Consider the following 23,316-nt stretch of genomic DNA (forward strand, 5'->3'; position numbering starts at 1 on the left):
GTGCACAAAAAAAGGGGGGGGGTAATGAAGTGATCATAATTTGAAGAATAAACTAATTATAAACATGAAAATACATACTAAAGTACATGAAGTGCTGGGAAACAATTGAGGCTGCTCTAGACTCTAGTTCCAAACATAATCAATCAGAGAAAGAAGGATGGAGAAACAAGGGAGCTCAAAAACCAGATCAAACAGTAACTAGAAATTTAGACGCGTATGTTGTCATCAATGGAACCGTTCCAGTTGAGGAAGATGCAGAGACAACCAAAGATCTGTGTTCAGTAAAGATGCTGCTCTTTAATTTGATAAACATGTTTGAAAAACAGTTAAAAAATAGTTAAGGTTCTTATGTTCAAACTTTGATAAAAAAGAAGCTAGGAAAAAACAAGGTCTAAATAGGTTTTTTGTTTTTTTTTTGGGAAGTCTGCCCTTTCCCCATCTTCTAGAGATCCTTAATGACATGTATTATGAAATATTTCAGAAGTCTTTAATTATTTTTGATTCACTTAAATCTGAAGCTATTCCACATGGACTTTTAAAGCTTTGAACTTCATTCTTTTATAGAATGCTTTTATTCCTGAGTCCAAAAAAAAAATGAGAAAGTAGACAGTTTCATCACAGGACCATAGTCATTGAGGTTATTTTTAAGATGCATTTAGTTGCCTCGTTTTCAACTTTATTTGACCAGGCAATTCCTATCTGTTCACATTAGCTGATATTATAGATGTACTATGAACTATCTTTAAAAGGAAGAGGGCATTAGAACAACGAGATTTGGAATGTTTATTCACTGTGTGGCCCAAAAGCCCACTTTCTATGCTTGACAAGACTAAGCAGCTTATAGGAGACATTCATCTCTTGCTTTTCGACTTATCAAGGCAACTGCACATGACTGACATCAGTTTGGGAACTGCAGCTGAGGCCATGTTTAGTCACCACTGGACTATATGGGAAAGCTGGACATCTGTCAAATCATTAGGAAATCATTTTTAAATCTTTATGGATTCACATATTAAAAGAATCATTGCAAAATGCAAAAGAAAGTAAAGGGAGCCGTTGGTTCTGCCACACTCTCAGCTTCTTATGTGCTGAATGAACTAGGAATTACAGTCTTAAGAAGGGATGAAGTGAACTAGAATCTTGACTTCAGGTTACACGGGCATGGGATGTATTTTACTCCTAAAGATTATACGTTTAAATGAATATAAAAATAATAAATATAAATTACTTGTGTAGGTTATTTTTCACATGGTCAATCTATTTAAACCTAGGGACCTTGTTACGTTATGTACCCATGTGAGTTCATTTACATAGACAACCTAAAGCCTGCCAGGATTAACTCTCTAATAATATTCTTGATGGCTACAGAAAACCTTGGGCTTCTCTATGTTATTTAATTTTTTCTGTTGTTAATTTTATACAGCACAGGAAAAAATTAATGAAGTAAGGTGGTCAGGCCAGCCACTCCACTCACCCTTGCTTTAACTTTTTCTGTTCCATCCCCTTCTCACCGCCAACCCAAGCCTGTTCCTTCATCGAGTTGGTAACTTAATGTAAAAGTTATCATATAACCTGATTTACTTGAATATCATTAATGAGAGAATTTAGAACAAATGAATATACATGTCATATATGTGTACATGTATATATGACTATATTTAGCATAAGACATTTCACTATTATTGTTGTCTTTCTGAAAAAGATTATGGAAGACTTTGCTGTTTCAAAGCCTGAGAAGAAAAGCTACCTCTCTCTAGGCCTTTTTTATGAAAAAGCCAGCTTGAATTAAGTTAATACACAACATATGGCTATAACCCTCTGAAAACTGAGTTTAAAGTAGGGATTTAGACAGAGGCAGCCTAGTGGGGAGATGGAAGTCTGTGAATGATACCTTTCCATGTTTCTATTAGCTCATGGGCCCAATGTCTTTTCCAATACACTGCTTAAGTTTACATCTGTCTTTATCTCACTGAAAAAAATTCCTGCATATTTCACTTTAGAAACTAATAAATAACAAACTAGTATATTTTCTAGCTATTTTTTAACTACCTGTTGATCTAGCAAAAGGAATTAGAAAGCTGGTTCAAAAGACTTCATTTGTTATATTGTTCTATTACCCAATGTCAGACTTAGCCTGTCACTAAACGATATAAGCATTTGTTAGCTAACATCTTACAGACGCTAAAGTAAATATTACAATAAAATATTGACTAGTTACTACTTTAGTTAAACACTCTACAACTATAATACTGTATAATGTGGCTAATATTTTGGAATAATTTAAGCATGTCTATACAATTAAAATATGTATAGCATGAATGCTGCCTAAAATTAATTTTACAAGGCAAATCTATCAAGCACAGCCAATTCATGGGGCATCTTGGAAGGAGGCTGTATTGTACCTTAATTAATTCAAAGCAAAATTAATCACCAAAAGGCACATATTCTATTACTTGAAACAAAATGAGATGTGTGAATTATATTACTTAGTAGTATGATGCACTTTTAGGTGGGAATTGAACATAATCATAATTAATTTCAGCACAAATACTTACCTGCAATGCCTTAAGGCTTAAATTATCTCCTTTTTACAATAAGAATGATATAAATAAAACAAAATAAAACAGGATTCAAAGGTTTAACTCAGCTCTGTTGTCTTAACATTGTTATATTAATAGTGAAAATTCATTGAGAGGCTTCAGTTAAAAAGAAGTTTCAATTCAGGGTGTGTTCTGTGGTTCTTGGCATACCAGGGTGCAGTTAAGACACCAATATGACCTTCCCATTCCCCCCCCCCAAAAAACCCACCTGCCAAACTCCCTACTGTGTTAACTATAATTCTGGTATTAAGTCTGTTTGTGTCACTGAACTGTAGATGCTCCAAGCACTTAGTACAGAATACAGAATGCATCCCGACATCCACTTGAACCTCAGTGGGTATATTTGCTGCAGGTTTTTAATCTATATTTTTAAAAGAGATATCAAACACTTACGTTTAAAGCAGTAGGCATCAAATCTGCTATCAGGGAGAGGGAAGCATGTCTGGTTCTCAAAACGATACAGGGTTCTCACCCCAAGTAGACCACCTCCACACTGGGCCCTGGCCACAGTCACAGGGTGCCGCACGCTAGCATCCGACAGCCAGCCGTAATCGCATTGGTCAAAGCCGTTCCTCCAAGCTGCCTGAAGTTCTCCAACAGTCGCCAGCCTGGCATCCCGGTTTATACACTCTGCTTCGGCCTCCTCGAAGGTGAACTTACTGGGCGCAGTGATGTGGAACACATCGCCTGCAAGAAGAGGAAGGGCTTAGATCGACTCCTCATTCTCTCCCAGATTTGATAAATGATGAGGGAGGACATGTGATACATTTTACAGTAAGAAGGCAGCTCTGCTTATGCGGTAGAGCAAATAGCCACATGTTTATTTTGAGAAAACTATCATTACCATATAATAAAACTAATATACAATAGTTTAATTCTACATAAGTGTTTGAGTATGTATGTATATGGATGAGGATATGTGTGTATATACATCTATATTCCTCCCAAAAAGTTGATGGAGCATTCGTTTGCTAATAAAGTTTGAGAAATTTTTTTTTAAGACAAACAAGTCTTTCCAAGTGGTTGTTCAACATCCTGTGAGAGAATTCTAAAACCAAACAGTAGTTCTCCGACCACCTTTTCCGCACATATTACTACCACCTATACAGATTAAGCTTGCTGATCAAACAACTAGATAAGAAACGTCTCTAGGAATTTGATTTGGGAAAGGACAGAAGCAGTAGAAATGAAAGGCTTCTTAGTCTGCCTTGTGTGCCTGGCTCAGGACTGCTGTGGCAGGGTAGCAGCCACAGTTACATGGCAGTACAAGGGTAAGGGTGTTTGAGGGTTGACGTCAGCTCCCACTGAACAGCTTAAGTTCCCAGGCCTCTGAACGGAGACCTCTTCCTGCTCAGTTTCTCTTACTTGTTCTATCCAGAAAAGAAGACATATGTCCTAATTTTCAGGTCGCCAGAAATGTTAGCAGGAATTCTAGCCAAAAGGGATACTGTTAGGCCTGCTAATTAATTAACAAGCAAATTCTGAATGCTTACTGTGTTCATCACTAGATCCAATTAGGAGAAAAGACCGTTCATTTCAGTTTAACATAAAACATCCAAATTCTGGAAAATTAATTAAGTTTGTTAAGCTGGCATTGTATTTGGGCAGCTGGAATAACAACTAGACAGAATAAATTTCATTCAAATTAAATGGTACTTTTAAGATATGAGCACAAATGGCTAAAATCAGAGGAAACGTTAAAGAACACCTAGGTCAATATAATTAGAACAGGAAGGAGTACAGATGAGATGGAGAGGAAGGTAAAAAGTTATCAGGCCAGTGTTACAGAAGCTGGGGTCCTGTTCTGGCCTCGGAGGTGATCACTAATGCTATGATATATCAGACAACAGAGACACAGCACCCTTACAGTGTTGATCTAACATAGACCCAAGCCAGGTGGAACAAGCTAGCTGCTTAAAACAAATGGTACCATTAGTCTAAGCATATGATAGTTTTATGAGGAAAAAGAAAATTATTCATAAGAAAAAATGGCCAAAATACACATATCAGCTTTTCTTAGTATAAATTCAAAATCCGCCCCTGTGGAAACAAAGCAGACTCCCATTAAGAACTGATAGATAAAAAGAATGAAAATTACATTTATCATGGGGTGAAGAAGGGCAGAGGGAGGGAGGGGGCCGGGTGGAAGAGGATAAGGGGAAGGGGCAGGGGAAAAGGGGAACATGAACAGGTGTTGGGAGTGAAGCCCCAAAAGCCAGCAGAATGAATGAACATATACAACCTCTGGAGGTGGGAGGCAGGGTGATCCTCTAGAATGTACCAGAGACCTAGGGGGTGAGAGACTCTCAGGACTCAAAGGGAGGGAATTTAGATGAAATGCCCTACAGTGGGGAGAGGGAACTTGTAGAGTCCACCTCCAGTAGAAAGACAGGGCATCAAGTGGAAGAATGGGGTTGCCATCCCACCGTAAAAAAATAAATAAGTAAATGAATAAATAAATAAATAAATAAATAAACTCTGACTCAGAATTCTTCCTATCTAAAAGAACTGCAGGGACAAAAGTGGAAGAGAGAGTAAGGGAAAGGATGTTCAGCGACAGGCCCAAATTGGGATCTATCCCAAGGGGAGGCCCCAAGGTCTGACACTATTACTGATGCTATGGTGTGCTTACAGACAGGAGCCTAGCATGGTAGCTCTCAAGAGGCCCAACAAGCAGCTTAGAGAGTCAGATGCAGATACTTACACCCAACCAATGGACAGTAGCCAGGGACTCCTGTGATTGAGTTAGGGAAAGTATGGAAAAAGCTGAGGAGGAGGGTGACCCTATAAGGAAGACCAGCAGTCTCAACAACCCAGACTCACGAGATCTCTGATACTGAACCACCAACAAGGTAGCATATTCTAGCTGATCCCCAACACATAATCAGTAGAGGACCGCCTGGTCTGGCCTCAATGAGTGAAGACACACCTAATCCTTGAGAGACTTGAGGCCCCAGGGAATGAGGAGGCCTTGTGGGGTGTGTGGTGGTATTGGGACATCCTCTAGGAGATGGATAAGGAGGAATGGGATGAGGAACTGTTGGAGAGCATAACAGGAGGGGAGTAAACAGGACTGGACTATAAAAAAAAGATTAAACATAACAATAATAATAATAATAATAAAATAAAACTAAAGAGTAGGTTTACATACTAAATCACCTAGACTGGCAAACAACAATGGTAATCTCAAACTCCTCAAATGCATACAAACAAATAAACAACAACAACATCAACAAAAATCTCCTTCCCTCTCCCTGTTCCTGCAATGTCAACAGCTACCCTATAAGATTTATAAGCACCAAAGTCACTACCAGTTACACAGTGTGCATTCAGTGATACATGTTCAACAAATAGTATTCCTGGTTCTTGCCTAAAAAAATCATTTTGTTTTTGTTTCTGTTTTCTTCATGCTCCTCAAGCAACACATTAAGTAAAATTATTCTGTTGCTACCAGGAACAGTCACTGTATTTAGCTATAGACTTGGCACAAAGCAACATGGAAAAGATTGGAGGGAGATGTCAGCTTGAGCAGCCTCACTGAGCTCAGAATCACACCTGGCTTAGGCCTGAAATGGATTCATGTGGAGAGAAGAGGGCATGCCCATATCTCTCCCTCAAAGGTAAAACTCACAAGTTTGTTATTCCAGGTGACATTGCTCTGGGCATCTTAGCTTCAGGCACTGTTAAACTCTCTGTTCTGAAACAAAACTACTACTACTACTGACTAAGAAGAGTGATCTGCCAGCCAAAGTGAGGCAAAGATTCTCCACTCGTTAATAAAAACTCTGCTTCTAGAGACAAAAGCCAGAGCAAACTACTAATGAGAAGCAATGGCCCCAGGAGAACTGTCACCCAGCTTTAAATGGCAAATACAGCTGGGTATTAAAATGAATAAAGATTTCCTTATTGCCAATGGTTATAAAGGGGAATGCCATTTTTATTCACCAACAAAGTTACTTACTAAATTTTTCATGTAAGAAGTATCATGAAATGAAACCTTGCATCAGTGATACAACTCACATGAAGGATACTACTTCCCTCCACATCTGTGATATCCATAGAAGAGCGATTTTATTAGTTGAACTTCTGTGATCCAAAGACTGCTTAATTTCTATATGTAAGGACTTTTTCAACCTTGCAAAGGTTTAATTGCATTTACTAATGTGTTGTGTTTACTTTCCTTTTATTTACTTGCATGTATGTGTGTCTCTCTGTGTGTATGCTTATATGCATGCCTATTCCCTTGACCTCCAGAAATAGTTGTCAAACTCCCTAAAACTGGAGCCTCAATTTTTGTGAGCTAGGCAATGTGAGCTGTGGGAACCAATCTGGACCTCTGCAAGAACAGCAAGTGTTCTTAACCACTAAGCTGTCTATCTCTTCAGCCCCAACGTTGTGAATACTTAAACACATTGAAAAGAATCACTGTTGGATATCATGCCACTTGGATGAAAATGGAATCGTTTACTAGATTGATTGAACTTCTTTTGAGGTAGGGATAGAAAAAATTCATTCAACACGATAATATGTAGTAACTCACCCTCTGTGATGGTAATTGTTATTTTGGAATAATAAGAAAATGGAAAGAAAAAACATTTACATTAACTCTACTCCAAAATCAATGTTGTAAGCCTTCCTCCATCACAACATCTTAGCCCAAACATTGTCCTTGCTCGTATCAAACCCAAACAAATCCTGTAACACATAACTGTAGTATTTTCTTTAGTCACCTCTTATTGTTTGACAAGAACTCCACTGTAAAGTTCTAGCAGCTGGCCTCATCAAAACAGAGGATTTTTTTAAGGTTTATACATACACACTCATATTAGTGCACACATAAAATATAATGCAGAACAGAGGATTTTACTTGCAAGATAATTTGCCTACTTGGATAGAAAACATATAAACACTATACTATGTCATATTATCACACATTTTCAAGCTAATTGCTTCAAGCTTTAGCTTACTCCTATTTTGATTACCTCTCCAGAAATTGTCTACAACAGTGGTTTTCAGACTGTGGGTCATGCCCCATTTCAAGGTAGAGCCACCCTTTCATGGGGAGGGCCTCAGATCAGATATCCTGCATATCAGGTATTGCCATATGATTAATAACTGTATAAAAGTTAGTTATAAAGTAGTAATGAAAATAATTTTATGGTTATGGGTCACCACAACATAAAGAATTGTGTTAATGGGTTGCAACAGTAGGAAGGTAGATAAACACTAGTCTAGAAGGCCAGGCAATGATGGTTAAAGCTTTTAATCTCAGAAGTCAGGAGGCAGGGGCAGAAACAGAGGCAGGCAAATATCTGTTAGTTCAAGGTCAGCCTCATCTACAAAATGAGTTCCAGATTAGCCAGAGCTACACAAAGGAACCCTGTCCCCAAGGGGGAAAAAAAACAAAAAGGAAGGAAGGAAGGAAGGAAGGAAGGAAGGGAAGGAAAGAAGAAAAGGAAGGAAAAAAGGGAGGGGTAAGGTAGGTCAGTTCTAGAGGTTGTCAGATGGCAAAGAAAGGAAGGAAGGAAGGAAGGAAGGAAGGAAGGAAGGAAGGAAGGAAGGAAGGAAAGAGTGAGGGAGAGAAGGAAAAAAGAGCTTGAAGGAATTTTTGTTTATATTTTAATATCTGGTGACAATATACAAACTAGAACTAGAACTTAAGTAGGACTTAACATCATCATAATTATTAAGGATTGCTTTAGTTTCACAGTAGCTACTGCAAATCTCCCTTGAAAGCAGACCACGCCTGCTTTCTCCATGCTTCTGAGTGTCTGATGAAAAAGGATACTTTTGGCAGCCTGAGTAGTGACACATTCAGAAGAAACACAGCAGTGGGGAAACACATTAAAGCATAAAAAATTGTCCATGGTGTCCAAACACTAAAGCTTCCTCCCAAGAGACACACAGCAGAATTGCTAAAAAGCCAAAGTCCAGAGCAAGCCTGGGTTACTCAAGCTGACTGCTGCTCTCAGTGATCAAAGCTGAGGCATTCCCGGGTTTCCTGAACCAGAGAATTGCAGGGTGGGTGGCATCAGATGCTGTTTCTTTTGTTCACATGTGCTCATGGTCCTGTTGTACTGAACTATAGGTTGTGAATATCAGTTCCATAAACTAGCAAAATCCATACTCTTGCTTTTAGTTTCACTATGAAATATATATATATATATATTATATATATATAATACACACATACATACATATACACATGCATATATATACATGCATATATATAAATGCATATATATGCATGTAATATATGTGTACATGTATATACATGCATACATAACCATATATACAGATATATGTGTATATACATATATACATATATATCCTTGTTTAGGTGAAATTACATGTGAGCAGCTTATCAATAACTAAAATGAATAATTTGAAAGTAACCAGAGAAGATGAGTATTTAAATACCTTATGAGTCAAAAACCAGTTGCCAAATATGCCAGATCATAAAGTATTAACAGAAATTCAGCATAATCATTAGCTTCAAAATACTGACTTAAAATTTTTCAAATAATTTCCCTTTTTAATGTTTCTCTATCATGTTTGACTAAAATACATGCTTACTCTCATATATACAATTCTAAGTTTAAAGTGAATATTCATTATCATCTGAGTCATAAGACAACTAATTGTCCATGTCTGGACTAGCCTCTCACATACACTGTTCTCTAACTCCTTAAAAGGCCACTATGTATAGATACTATCATCGTGTGTCAGTTCCCTAAGCCTGGATCGTACAACCTGCATACAAATCAGTCTTTGTAAACAGTGACAGGAAGGCTCTGTGCTGTCAGAAAAGCATTCCTATTGCTCAGATCCCAGGGCCAGCACTAGGCTGCCAGTGTTTCTCATTTGGAAGTAGAGACACTAAAAAGGTACATATGTGCTTTTCAAATTTCTCACTTGTACTAAGCTGTAATTGATGACATATATATATATATATATATATATATATACACACACACATATATACATGTATATGTATATATACACACATATATACACACATCATATATATATGTGTGTATATATTATGCGTGTATACACATGTATATATATGTATATATATACACACATATATATACATATATATATGAATTAGCACCAATAGGTGAGTACAGCAGTGCTGAATGATACATGAAATTGTATCAATGATTATATTGTAAAATTGTGATAATGCCTTGTAGGTTACATATTAAATGCATGTTCAATTTATAGTAATGTTATTGGGATGTAACTTCATCACAAATCCAGCTCATCTGGGGGGTCTCAATTTTTATCTAATTTTTTTAAATCATTCCGCCATTTTAGCTCTGTTCTAAGGGCATCTTAACATCTTCCAAATTTAGTTGGTAGGAAAACAGAAATTACATATAATAATGATTATTTCATCAATCTTAACTTCTGTTTTCCTATTTCAATCCCTAGTTCACAATCTCTAATAACAGTATTCTGACCCTAAGTTATATCCAACAAAACAAAGCATCATAAGGTTTAGAAGATTCCTAATAACACAAGCTAATGTTGATATAGCAAACATATATGCCCTTTATAGTTTCTCAACTCGATTTTCTTTAAAATACTATATTTATATGCTAAGCTGTGCTACAAAAACCACTTTAGAAAATGAAAAAAACTGACTTATAATCTAATTAGTTATTTTAAGAATAATGTCAGTATAATATGACATTCTAAATCAAGATATGTAATATCTGTCAGCTTAAATAACTAAATTTAAATAAAAATTTGTGTCAAGATCTTCAATTCTAACTCCCTCCCCTATTTCTCATATATTTGTCTTCCCTGACTACAATGAAATATAGGTAGGAATTATTAGATCCATAAATACAACAATAGATATATTTTAATGAGAATCCTAGCTCACTTTCAAATAAATTTTATTAGTGAAACAATCAAAAAATGTAATTTTCTGTCATCAACTTTCCACTCCTATTAAGAATAGCAAATCTATGCCTATAAGACCAACACTGGGGAGGCTAAGGCAGAAAGACTATGAGTTTAAGACCAGTCCAGGCTACACAGCCTGATTTTTAAAGGAAAAACAAGGAAAAGAAAGAGGAGGAGGGGAGGAGGAGGAGATGACAACTAATAAATCCTTCTTCATGGTGAGAGTCATACACATGTCCAGAGCTACTCTCTGACAGAATTGATTCCTGAAAGCTGAAGTGACCCTGTGCAAATGGTAAGAGCCAGCTCCCAACTGGTACAATGTGGCTAAGAGATCCCTGGCAGACTTCTCCATCCAGGCTTTCAAAAAGTCTACAGCCTTAGAAAGCAGGACTCAGGCAGCCCCTTTAAGGGACTCTAAAAAGTAGACAAACAGATGGATCCTTGAGTACCCAAGTCAGACTTCCCATCAAGAAATCTGACTTAAGATTTGTGCATGAATGTTCCACATATCATTAGGATTTGATAAAGCTCTCTCACAAATACCTTGTATAAAATACCTCTACGTCTGATATAGCCCTGATATATGCATTACAGTTCTGAGAGGTCTTATTCTAAGCTACAACCATGATGCAAATTTCTACCTTACTAATAGGAAATTTACTTATCATCACCAAGCCTTCCAATAAAACATTCCCAATTAAGAAAAGCTGTTATTAAAAATTATTTTAAAGATATTTTAAGCAGTTAAGGGGAAGAGAAAGGTTGTGTTTTATATGCATTAATAGTAGCTTGGCTATTATCTGTGCCCCCCTTTACCTATATACAAAACCAGGAGCTGTTGCCACTGGAATTTCTTCCTTAGAAAACACACTGGTATGAAATGATTGTGACAAGAATGGTAAAGTATGCTTTGAGGCACATTTAATGAATGCATAGGGAAAATGTGGGCTGCCTATAACCTAGCTCTCACATCTTATAACCACCCATTCAGAGAAAGGAGCTGGAGAATTAAAGCCTGACCAAGCGGTATATACCTGAGCCCCAGCTCAGTGAGAGGCCAGACAGCAGAGGCTTTTGAGGTCAAACAGCAGAGTCTTTTGAGTCCAGGAGTATGAGGGTTGCCTGGCCAACACAGCCAGACTCAAAACAACAACAAAACAAAGAGAACCACCCAACAACAACCACAAAATTTTAATGCTAGAAGGGACTATCTCATCTAACCTTATTTTACACATAAAACAGTGTGTACCAAGTCAAAATTACACGAATGAGTCAATTTAGTAGTGTATACATCTATTTACTTGGGCTTATAAGATTCCTGTTATAATAAATGAAAATCCATTTCAAAAGTCATAGAAACGTCCACTCTGTTTGGAACACTGACCAAGAATCAAGTCCTTTGTGAATTCTGAGTGCTTGTGATAAAACACCAAGAAAACAAGACAATGGTTTTAGAACCTCAGTTTCTTCAAAACCATGAAATCATTCTTGGAATGTGTTTTTGTTCTCTTCCCAGGTATAACCGACAGGAGTCAGTTCCCTTCAGATTTTTCATTACAACTGTCTATTGTTATTTGTTCATGTGCCTCTGTAGAAAAACATGGAGTGTTTTGGTTTGGTTTTGTTTTCTGCCTGAGGCGTGGTCATTGTGCTTGCCATTGTGGTTGTACCCTTTACTTGTGTGACTCCTCTTAACGCTCAGAGTATAAATTGTCTGATGCTCTGAATTAAGTTTGCTATTTCATGAGACTTTAATTCGTCTCAGTGATCGGCTCCATTCTCCCTGGTCCCATTCCTTTAGAGTGGTGAGAATCATCCTGTCTGCCTTTTGTAGTCAAACCACCTGCAACCTTTTAGATACTCTCAGTTTGAACTCAAACACTCTTTACTCTGGCAGAGAAATAGCACAACAAGAATTAATTAGGCTGTAACATCTTAAAGAGAAAAGGCTTTATGTAAACTGACTTCGGGGCTGGTGAGATGGCTCAGTGATTTAGAACACGGGCTGCTGCTCTTCCAGTTCTATTCCCAGCAAGCACATGGTGACTCACACTCATCTATAAAGGGATCTGATGCCCTCTTCTGGCATGCAGGTGTGCATTCAACAGAGCACTCATCCGTTAAAACGCAAAATCAAAAAAAGCATAAGTCAACTGGCTCTAATGTCACTGGTGGATAGCAGACTAACTTTCTACAGCAGTATGTGTTTTTATGTCATTTTGATTGTGTAGATTGGTTGGATAAATGGCTGTCCTGAGATGCCACCTTTTTCGCCAGTTCATCCTGCTTTTCTTGGTTGGGGGAAGGGGTGTTTATCTGCACTTGGATTCACCTGTGGTTTGCCACAGCAGAGTTTCTACCTGGCTCTCACTAGAATAGGTGCCACCCTTACAGCTTTCTATTCTGAATGTTCTAAAAGGGCAGCATGACTGTGAAGAACCTGCCATTGACGGAGATATTTCTATCCTGCATAACCATTTACACGCCCCTCCTTTCCTTTCCACTGTAATTTTGGCTTATTTTACCACAAAATCATACAGTCATGGAAAGAAAATGTTGCTGTGTGGAATGTAAATAAGCCCGGGACTTGTTCTATGAGCTTGCTTCTAGTTTTCTCTCAGTTTTAAAAATTCAAATAAAGCTATAGAACAGTGGTTCTCAATACATGCGTAACGACCCTTGTGGGAGTCGAACAGATCCTTTCACAGTGGTCACCTAGTACGATCATAAAGCACCGATATCTACATTACAATTCATAACAGTAGCAGAACTACAGTTATGAAGAAGCAACAAAAATAATTGTATAGATGGGAGTTACCACAACAAGAGAAATTATCCTAAAGGGTCAAAGTATGAGGAAAGCTGAGAACCATTGCTATAAAATGTCAAATGTCTTACCGTCCAGATGATCCACATAGCAATACACGTCATAGGTTTCCTGGGGAGAGCGGAATCCATAGGTCCGGACCCCTTCCTTCCCCATCATATCTCCGTAACAGCCCTCTCGGGGAGCCCGTATGGGATATCTGTGGAGGCAGAAAACTGGTAAGCGGCACTCTCACTGGCAGATTAATACTTAAAAGCTTTTGGCGGCAGGCCTCACCTGACAGTTTGATCAGACAGCCACCCTGCATCACACTGCTCAAATCCATCCTCATAGGCAGCAAACAGCTGCTCTGGGGTTGCTATGACCGCCCCGATATCCAAACAAGCCTGCTGAGCAGCAGCAAAGTTCAGAGTGTATCTGCTGGTCGCTGCCCTGTAGTGAAACACAACGCCTGCAAGGATAGCAAAGCACAGACTGTTACAGCGCTCGAATCCCCCGCTGCACTGAGCAGAATTTCAAAATGAAATAATAGACCAATTAGTGCAGTTATCATAGTTACTTATTCTTACTAGGTGAAACTCAGGTTGATTGAAAGGTCCTCAACATACCGTATATCTAGACCCCCCTGCTCCTCAGGCTGTGTTCTGAAAACAGGCAGCCTTATGACATTTGCTTTCCCAGAGAGTATGATAGGTAGAGAAAAACACCAGGCTAGCTGTGGAAGAATGCCTATCGCATCTTCATTTTGCTCCCTACTCACAAACTAGTCAGACTCTCTGAGCCTTAATCTTTCTCATGTAGATCTGCTATTTATTTGATTGATCTGAATATTAGGTAGATTGTTATGCACTATCCAAATATGCACCATATTCCCTGTTTGACTAGCATCTCTGCTGTAACTGATAAAATATACAATTTTGATCCCAAAAGAGACCTGAAATAACTTTCCTACTTTCCCAGGGAGAAGCAAGGCATATTTGCCTCAAATTTCACTTGGTTGTGTTTTATAAAATGGTAGTTAGAAGTTATGTTTTAGGTCTCAAGAAATTTCAAAGAAAGAACAACTAAAGTGTGGAATTGCTAATCCTGCCTTGGGACTTGAATGCACTATTTCCATTTTTAACTGGAGTAAATATCATGATTCATGAAAATGAACCCAACTGATATGCCAGGAAAGTCATCTCAAAATATAGATAGGGGCAAGGGGATTTTATAAGTAAAGATCAATCAAGTACTCCAGTACTCAAGACCACTTTTGTTATTGTTTGGAGTGAATCCCGGTTTCTAAGACATCTGTCACTCTCCCTGACTCTGAATCGTTTCCTAGGGTTGACAGATCTGTCTTCCACAGTGAGACTGGCTATCAGACACTCTCCCTCATGTTATTCCTCATTCAGTGTCTCTGTCTCAAGACAAGTTTATGACATACACCAAGAGAGCTGTGGAGGAGTTAGAATAGCCATGCTGCAGATGAGTCCGTTATTAGTGCCCACACAAAGGGAGGCACACAGTAACTCATTGATGGACTGACTGACAAGGAGCCTTCCTTTTCCTCTTTCTGATCATTCATGCCTCAAAATGTTAACAAGTGCCAATCTCTACCTTCAGGTGACCTCTCTAAAACTGGGAGTACATCTGTCCAGTATGCATTGAATAACTTTTAAACTCTAAGTAAAAACCTGAACGGTTTTAAAATGGTTTATTGTGGTTAAAGTTTCAAATAGTCATGGGAGCTATAAATCTTCCACATGTACTCAGTATTGGTACTGAGAAGGGACAGAGCAGAGGGCCTCCTTGCCTAAGACCGGGCCATCAATCCATATGTGAGTGTTTGCAGTTGTTGAAATAACCTGAGCTCATCCTGGGGCTAAGGAAATTAGAGGAGGATCTTCACTGTTCCAGGCAGCAAAAGGCAAATCCATTGCTAAGTCTTTAATGATGAAAATTAAAAAAAAAAAAAATGTAAGAAGCTGTTAAACACTTGGAAGCTTAGAGAGTATATGTGGGTGATATACATCTATGCATGAAGGTACAATCTTAGGTTAACTAAAATCAATGATGAGGAACTCAGGGATTTAGTGGTTCCGTGGACAACAGAAAACAGATGAATTTTATGATAAGGGATCCTTTATTGCAAATTTGTTTGTTGCACCTAAAATACAAACCATTTCCTTTTGGCTAAACAAGAAAGGGTTCTAATAAAACCTCTTTTATGTATTTCTGAAAGGTAAATATTTTATAGGGAAATTGAGAGTCAGAGGAAAATCTGTTCCATCATGTCTGGGTATTATACTTTTGCTTAATAACTTGCCAACACATTCCACTTCCAAGAGCTGCGGCATTATGTGTGCACCCAATTAAAGCAATTTTTCTTTGCTTTGTCTTCCAACTTAAGCTCAAGTGACATATAAACCGCCATTAAAAGGAGGATGGAGGTAAAATGTGTCATTACAAAATTTAACGGACAGCAACTAAGTGTTAACGTACCTTTTGTTTTACTATGGTTTCTTGATCTGAACCAACTGAAAATTCAAATATTGATTGACTTTGTAAGACATTATGATATAAATCATTGTTAGTTTTACAATGTAGCTTTTAAGTGGTACTTCTTAAAATTTAACTCAAATGGCTTTTGTTGTTGTTGTTTTGTTTTGTTTTGTTTTTTATATTTATTTTGTGTGTCTGTGTGACTGCACAGTCATGGGTAAATGCATGTGGGTGCCACATGAGTTTCAGGAATCCTACTGAGCTTTTCAGGCTTGGCAGCAAGTATCTTTATGCCGAGCCAACTTACCAGTGCTCATTGATAACCACAGTAGGAAGGTTGAGCTTATAGTTCAGCAATAGAGCATTTGCCTACCATGTGCATGATCTTGGGTTTGACCTTCAGAAGCCCCAAAGATCACATGATGAGAATTAAAACAAAAAGGGGAAAGTTCTATATCTATATACGTGTGTGTATTCATATGTGGTAGTGTGAATGAGAATGTACCCTAGAGGTTCATATCTTTGAATACTTGGTGCCCAGTTGATGGAACTATTTGAGAAGGACTAGGAAATGTGGCCCTCTTGGAGGTGGTGTGTTATCAGGCATGGACTTCGATTAAAAAAAAAAAAACACGCACACACCATTCCCAGTTAGCTCTCCAGCTAGCTCTAGCTCAGCCTTTACTTTGATAATGCAAAGTAACTATTACTTATACTAATGGTCAGTTCACTACTGGCTGTTCCTGGCTGGTTAGATCCTCACAACCAATCACTCACCTAAACCAGTTAGCTCTCTTGTTCGGCACCACGTCTGATGGTTTGTTGCCATGAGCTCCTCCCCATGATGATGGTCAAAGACTCTAACCCATTGTAACTGTAAGCCCCAACTAGCATTTATAGTATTCAAATGCAATCACTGGCTGGTCTGAGCACTAAAATAATGATTTTAAAACTATGTATCATGTCTTGAGGTTTTCATTATCTCCATTATATTGTGCTTTACTGCACTCCATCAATCAATGAAGCTGCTTTAAAAAAAGCTACCTGTCCTGAAAGACTAAGTTTGTTTACAGTGAAAAGCAGAGCCTCTTGTGTTTTCCACGTGTTCATATCGGGATCAAGAGATATCCTCGAGTACTGGCCCACACTTCTGACTTGGGTTTCTTGCTGCCTTTCTTACAGATCTGAAAGACTTACCATCCACAGCCAGTGACATGGTGTCTTGAGTGTCTTCAATCCCATACATGACATCACAGCGATAGACGCCTGCGTCACTAGCACGGAGTTTGACCATGGTAAGTGAGGCATCGCCAACATCATCAGGATGTGTAGGCACTGACACTCGCCCCTTGTAGTCCTGACCAATCTTGATATTCCCATTTTGGGCCACCAGGACAGTAGTCTCCTTTATATCTTTTCCATTTTTGTCCACTTCCATCTTAGACCATTTGATTCTGAGAAATTCACTTGTGTTGTAATTGGGTGGTAAGGTAGGCAAGGTCGAAAAATGACAAGGTAGGACCACTTTTCCAGACAGAGAGCCTTTAACAGGTGGGCTTGTTTCCATTTTGGCTGGAGGAAAAACAAAATATCAGATTAATATTCCCAAAAAACTGGTCTGAGTCTGCTGAATGTGAGAATGGATTGGAACATGTTACAGAGCTTTCATTACAGCCTGAGTGTATGAAAGAATGCTTCATAACAAAGAGGGATTAATGATGTTCATTCTTGTACCCTGAAATGCACAGCTCATTTGAAATCATTTGTCACTTTTGGTATTTAACATAAAATAAAGATAAAAATAAGGCAGGGAAAAGCAGAAAATTAAGGGCAGAAAGAACTGGGCAGGCTAGAGTCGGAACCACAGTTTGAAAGGTTAGACAAAGCTGGGTTGATGGGTGCTCGTGCTGATAGTCCTAGTACTTGGGAGAATGAGCCAAGAGGGTTGCTTTAAGTTCTAGCCTAGAATTAATGGATGAAAACTGCCCCTACCCCTATCCTTACCTCCTTCTGTCCATCTCCCCTTTCTCCTTTCTCTCAAAAACAAACAAAAAATCTAGACTAGTGTTAGGAAAAGCAGTTGAAAGGTAAAAACTTATATTTATTGATAAGACAAAAAATTCATTTAAGGTAACTGCCATAAACATTACTTTAGAAAAATATAATTTAAAAAATAGCATATGAAGAGGGAGATAGAATTTTAAACACTACTGGAGAGGACTAGAGAAAGAGCAGGGCTCATTCTGCAAGAGCCCTCTTCTGGTCCAGCAAGTGAGGCAGGCAAATTCCCAAGGCCAGCCTGAACTTGTTACACCAACAGGTCAGAGATGAAAATCATTAAAGGTAACTACCACATTACCTTAGAGAAAATAAAAATAAAATTAAAAGAAGAATTTCAAACAGCCCTTCATGAGACTGGAGTGGGGGCATGTCTACTGTTTGAAGAGCCCTCCTTGGGCCTTTGTTTCAAGCAAAGGCTTCATTATAATGACATCTCCAGCTGCAATCACTTTGCAGAGAAACACTGCCTTTCATTATCCCCTGGCCGGAAAGCCTGCTTCTGTTCACCTAACCCTCCCAACGTACTCATTTCTGTTTAAGCTCTTAAACATTTAATGACAAAGTGTACACTGGTTACAATTTAACACCACTGCATGCAAAAGAAAATATCCTTTCACCCTTCCTGGAATCCATCCCCCTCACCCCAGGCCTCCTACCACTTTCCAGACTCCACTAGCTAGGCTAAAGTAGGGGTAAGAAATGATAGAAATGCTTATTCTTGCACATACAATGCACACTTCATGAAATGGTGGCCAAAAGTTAAGAGTTACATCCATATCAAGTGACTCTGTGACTTTTAACTAAAGATGTTTTTCTAACACTGTGCTAGTGGTCTAAGACATATATCTCTCCATGTAAACATGCATCCACAACAATGAAACTCATTGAACCCTTATTAGTCAGTTAGGTCATTTTCAAAATTTCAAGAAGATATTATTCTTTTTAATCAGAAAAGAAAGAAAGAAAGAAAATAAATTCCACTGCCAAAGACAGATGGTAGGCCTAAAGTGGGCATAGTGCCCCATGTTTGCAATCCTAGGACTTGAGGCATCTGGGTAGGGAATCCCCATTATCTGGAGATCAGCCTGCTCTACATCGAAAATTCCAGGCTAGCTGGGTCTGCATAGGAGGCTCTGTCTCCTCCTCCCAACAATGTGATCAAAACAATATTATGTCTAGTATATTTGTGATAGAAACACCTCATTTATTCAAAAACAAGGACTGGATCTATATGTAGATCATTCCATTGATCTACATACAGAGGTTGTTCATAGGATACTTAACACAATTAAAAATGAAATGAGCTAAAATACTACTTAGATTTTTTTTTTAGCAATGTAATAATGAGGCAATAAAGTCATTTTCAGTGCTTAGAAAATAAAGCCTATAACTTAAAAGTTCGCCCTTTGAAATGAACCTGATTTGTTGCTGAAGATGCCTCCTGAGAGGAAGGGACAAGCCCTACCTGGCTGGGGACAGACCTGAGCCAGAGCATGCATCTCATTATACCTAACCTAATTTTTAGCATTGGCATTTGTTAACTTCCTGGCCTGACCCTAAATTCATTCATATAGGTGGTCTTCATCTTAAATTTGTCTTGTTCTCTAGACACCTTCTTGAGTCACTGCCAGAACTGAGACCTTTCATTATTTTCATGATCTCTTTCATTCATCCAAAAAAGCCTGCAGGGAACATGTTAAAAATGGCCCCTCCTGGTTCACATCCCTTTAGTTCAGACTCAGCTAAGGGACATCAAAATTTCTGCTTTGTTTACTTTATTGATCTATCTATCAAGAGGGGGTGGATTCTAAGACTTGTGGATTTTATGTGTAAAAATCTAATTTATACTTATTACATGTTCTAGGAGTTCGCATGTCCTTTCCTAAAGAACCATTTAACAAAAATAAAATATAGTAACATTACCACAAATATTGCAAATTTTTTAGTAGAAAACAATTTTATAATAGTGTAGGATATGTGATCTATTCTTTTTTAATGGCTATTGCTAAATTCCAATTGTTTTCACTGTTACAAATGCATATGGAAATACATAGGATTGAGGAAAATCTATGAAGTAGAGAAGTAACTGGAACATGGAACATGGCTTAAGCACTATTGCTCTCCTGAAGGGCACATTGGGGCAAAAGGCCATTTCATAAGAGCTTTGCACTGTTCTGGCTATTCCTAAACACACAAATCTTAAACCTTTGCTCTAACATGAATATAAACTTACAATGCAATCCACTCTTCAAAATAAGATTAACAAAAAGACATATAAAAGCTTTTGGGTATTAAGAATTGAGTCTTAATTCATTGGGATACAAGAACTAAGTTAACTACATCTGAATATTTTAAGAGTTAATTCAGTCATCTGAAGTATAATGTAGATAAAGTATGCACATTTAAAAAAAAGAACTGCTACTTGCAGAAACTTGTCTGAATCTAATAAGAAATGTATCTTAACAAAAAAATGTTCACTGTTCTCACAGATGATTTGTGGTCTAAGTGAGTAGAGTAGGGGAGAAACATATAATGAATGGTCCATTGCTACTCATTCTGTGCATAGACTCTGCACAGTAAGAATGATGTAAACTCCATCTGTGCAGAGACAGAAAGAGGGCATCAGACAAATATCAGATTGAGAATGTGGGGGCTTATTTGCTCTTGCTTGATTTCTAAACTCATGACTCCATACTCTAGTTCATATTATTATAGCAATATTAAAATAAGTGGATGAATTATCAATCATTAAGATGGTTTCTAATACAATAGGAACTGATAAAACAAAGCTTTCTTCATGTGTTAAAGCCAACAAATCAGTATGACATGGTGTTGCTTAATGTGAGCCACTGAACTTTAGAATCCTCTGGCCTCCCAGAAAGATGAGAGAAAGCCAGGCACCATCTCAGATGCTGCTGCCTGTGTCAATGTGTTTGTTTTGGGCAGATCTGAAATATTTTTATGTTCTGCTTCCGCCTCTCATAGGAAAGAACTAAATATCACCCAAGTTAGCTAAAAGTTGCTTGTGTATTTTATAAAGAATGGAGTCTCAATATAGTAATTGCATGATATTGTTAGCTGCTAGTGGTGTTTTTTTTTTTTAATTCTAAGATACACCACAACATTGTTTTCTTCTCACTACCTGAGTATTTCAAATGAGGGATGTCTTGCTGTGGTGTTCACTGTGTCCTCTTCCATTATTAGCCACCAAAGCTTTCCCCAGTCCTTCTCTACATCTGCCTTCCCTGGGCACTGTTCATCTTTCCTCTCTGTTCTTTTTACGTACTTCTCAGAAGCTTCAGAAACTTCTAATAAGACAGTTTCGGAGGTATTAACTGATAGTGGAGTCTAGACTCCCCATCCTCAGGCCACTACCTGAAGTAAGTTACAAGTTCCAAGCCCAGGTTGCCACAATGATCATCCAAATCAATTCCTCAGTATTGCACACAGAATAAAATCTGGTCTGTACAGTCCCAGATAGTCGAGCAGTATAGACGATGGTGATGGTGATTCTACACGGCTTGCCCTTTTCATCCCCTCCCTCCAACGCCTACTGGATGTAGAAAGGAATTATTCTTCTCAGCACCTTATAGCATGTGGGTAATGGATGTTTTGGTTAACCAACGTTAAGCACTTAAAATAGCTTCCAGCTCCCAGTGAATCCTGTCTACGTGACTAGTGCTGCTACTATTTATATAAGCTGACCTCTGCTTATCTCTCTGACAATATCTTCTACTTTTCTTTTGATCACTTCTGTCCGTGATCTTCCTGTTGCTCACACCAGTCTATCTTTTTAACTTAAGGTCAGATCTTAGGAGGCCAGCGACTCTGCGTTGTTATTTCAGCTTGCATGTTACTTTCTCACAGAGACCTGGCCTGCTTTGGTCTACTGAAGCCATTCTCTGGGAGGTCATTCTGCTATATTATCATCATCATGATTATTTGTTCACTTATTTCCTGTTTGCATATATTTTAAGTTTCAGGACAAGAAAAACAATATATGAGTTATCTGCTGATAAATCCCCAGACTCCTAGAATAATACTTGGCATAGATAATGCATTCAAGAATATTGTTAGAGAATGGAAGGGTGTACAAATGGGTGGATGGGTGGATAGGTGAACAGGTGTCGAGGTGCTTAAACCTTCAGACCTCAAGAATTAATTAAAGTATAACTAAAGAGAACCACAGAGGAAGTGCTAAGCAAAAGAAGCACATATGAGGAAAGAGAAAAGAAAAGATTTTGTGAATGCATAAATTGTTTTAGGAAGTCTGGAGCATGTGTGTGTAGGAGACGTGGAAGGTACTCATGCAGAGAACCTGAAGCAGGAGCAGATCAGTGAAGCTTGACATAGACTCTTCAAGTTCTTTATTGTGTCTCCTTGAATACACTGAAAACGACAGTAAGAGTTATAGTCTCCTCACTAAATAGGTATAAAAGGTACAACTAAGAGAGATGGTACATGTGTACTTACTTACCAGACATTTCTCTGTGAACAAAAACAGAGATGTTATGAATACTTGCCGACAACAGTTTTTAATGTTCCTACCTTAGAATTCTAGACTTCTCGTGATTTAATTTTACTTGAAAAACATAGTACAGAAGTAATTAGAATGTTAAGTATTCTAAATGCTTTAAAAGAATCTTGCTACACAGTTCAACTTGGGGACCAGGCATGCTAGTTAATATTAGTTATCACAGCATTTATAAGGCTGGGGCAGGACACTCATGAGTTGAGGCTACCTAGAGTACATAGTGAAACCCTATCTCAAAATCAGTAATAATAATTAGTAACCTATGAAGTTACTGAAAGAGTCACTTTACACGAGTTTGTTATTTTTATCTGATTGATTTATTGAAATACATTCCATTCACTGATAATATTTTACGTAATAATCTTTAGCAATGAGTAGACTTTTAAAAATGATTCTTCAATATAGTGATCCCATATTATAATTCCATTCCACAGTCTTCTTTCACATATCAATTTTTAAAAAAAGAGTTACTCACCTTTATGTAGTGCATGGGTTAATAATAAGGTAGAGCACATCCATAAGATGCCTTTCATATTTATCAACATCTTGTCCTGGAAATAAAGAAAAACAAAGTATACCACAAGCATTTATGGTGCAGGCAGGCCATAAATCACATGTCAATAAGGAACTGGGCGCAATAAAAGAGGCAGTCCTCTGCTGGTTGTAAACACAGGAGGCTTGTAATAGAAGATATCACAAACGTTCTAATTATTAATTTGAATCACAACTTGAGGGACACGTTTCCAAAATAGTTCCAAGCCTCAGCATGGAGACATATTACACATGGTGGCCACGGCTAGGCAGGCCATAGAAAGAACATTAGGGATCCTAGCCTGTGTAAATAAGGTGAGGTGATAGCACCCTCAAAATCTAAGTAGAAACAG

The 23,316-nt window shown here is 38.0% G+C and overlaps 1 protein-coding gene across 3 annotated transcripts in view; it reads right to left on the bottom strand.

The window, feature by feature from the left end:
- The window catches only part of Vcan (versican), a 97,136-nt gene that overhangs the window by 63,061 nt on the left and 10,759 nt on the right, over positions 1 to 23,316 (bottom strand). For all 3 annotated transcript variants that reach the window (XM_031360395.1, XM_031360393.1, XM_031360394.1), the window contains exons 2-6: positions 22,908 to 22,983; positions 17,035 to 17,409; positions 13,627 to 13,801; positions 13,422 to 13,549; positions 2,994 to 3,287 (exon numbers count right to left, since the gene is read on the bottom strand). In XM_031360395.1, the coding sequence (XP_031216255.1) occupies positions 2,994 to 3,287; positions 13,422 to 13,549; positions 13,627 to 13,801; positions 17,035 to 17,409; positions 22,908 to 22,977 (1,042 nt within the window). In that variant the 5' untranslated portion in view covers positions 22,978 to 22,983. The remainder of the gene's footprint in view (positions 1 to 2,993; positions 3,288 to 13,421; positions 13,550 to 13,626; positions 13,802 to 17,034; positions 17,410 to 22,907; positions 22,984 to 23,316) is intronic.

The sequence above is a fragment of the Mastomys coucha genome, unplaced genomic scaffold (genome assembly GCF_008632895.1).
Source record: "Mastomys coucha isolate ucsf_1 unplaced genomic scaffold, UCSF_Mcou_1 pScaffold8, whole genome shotgun sequence".
Taxonomy (NCBI): domain Eukaryota; kingdom Metazoa; phylum Chordata; class Mammalia; order Rodentia; family Muridae; genus Mastomys; species Mastomys coucha.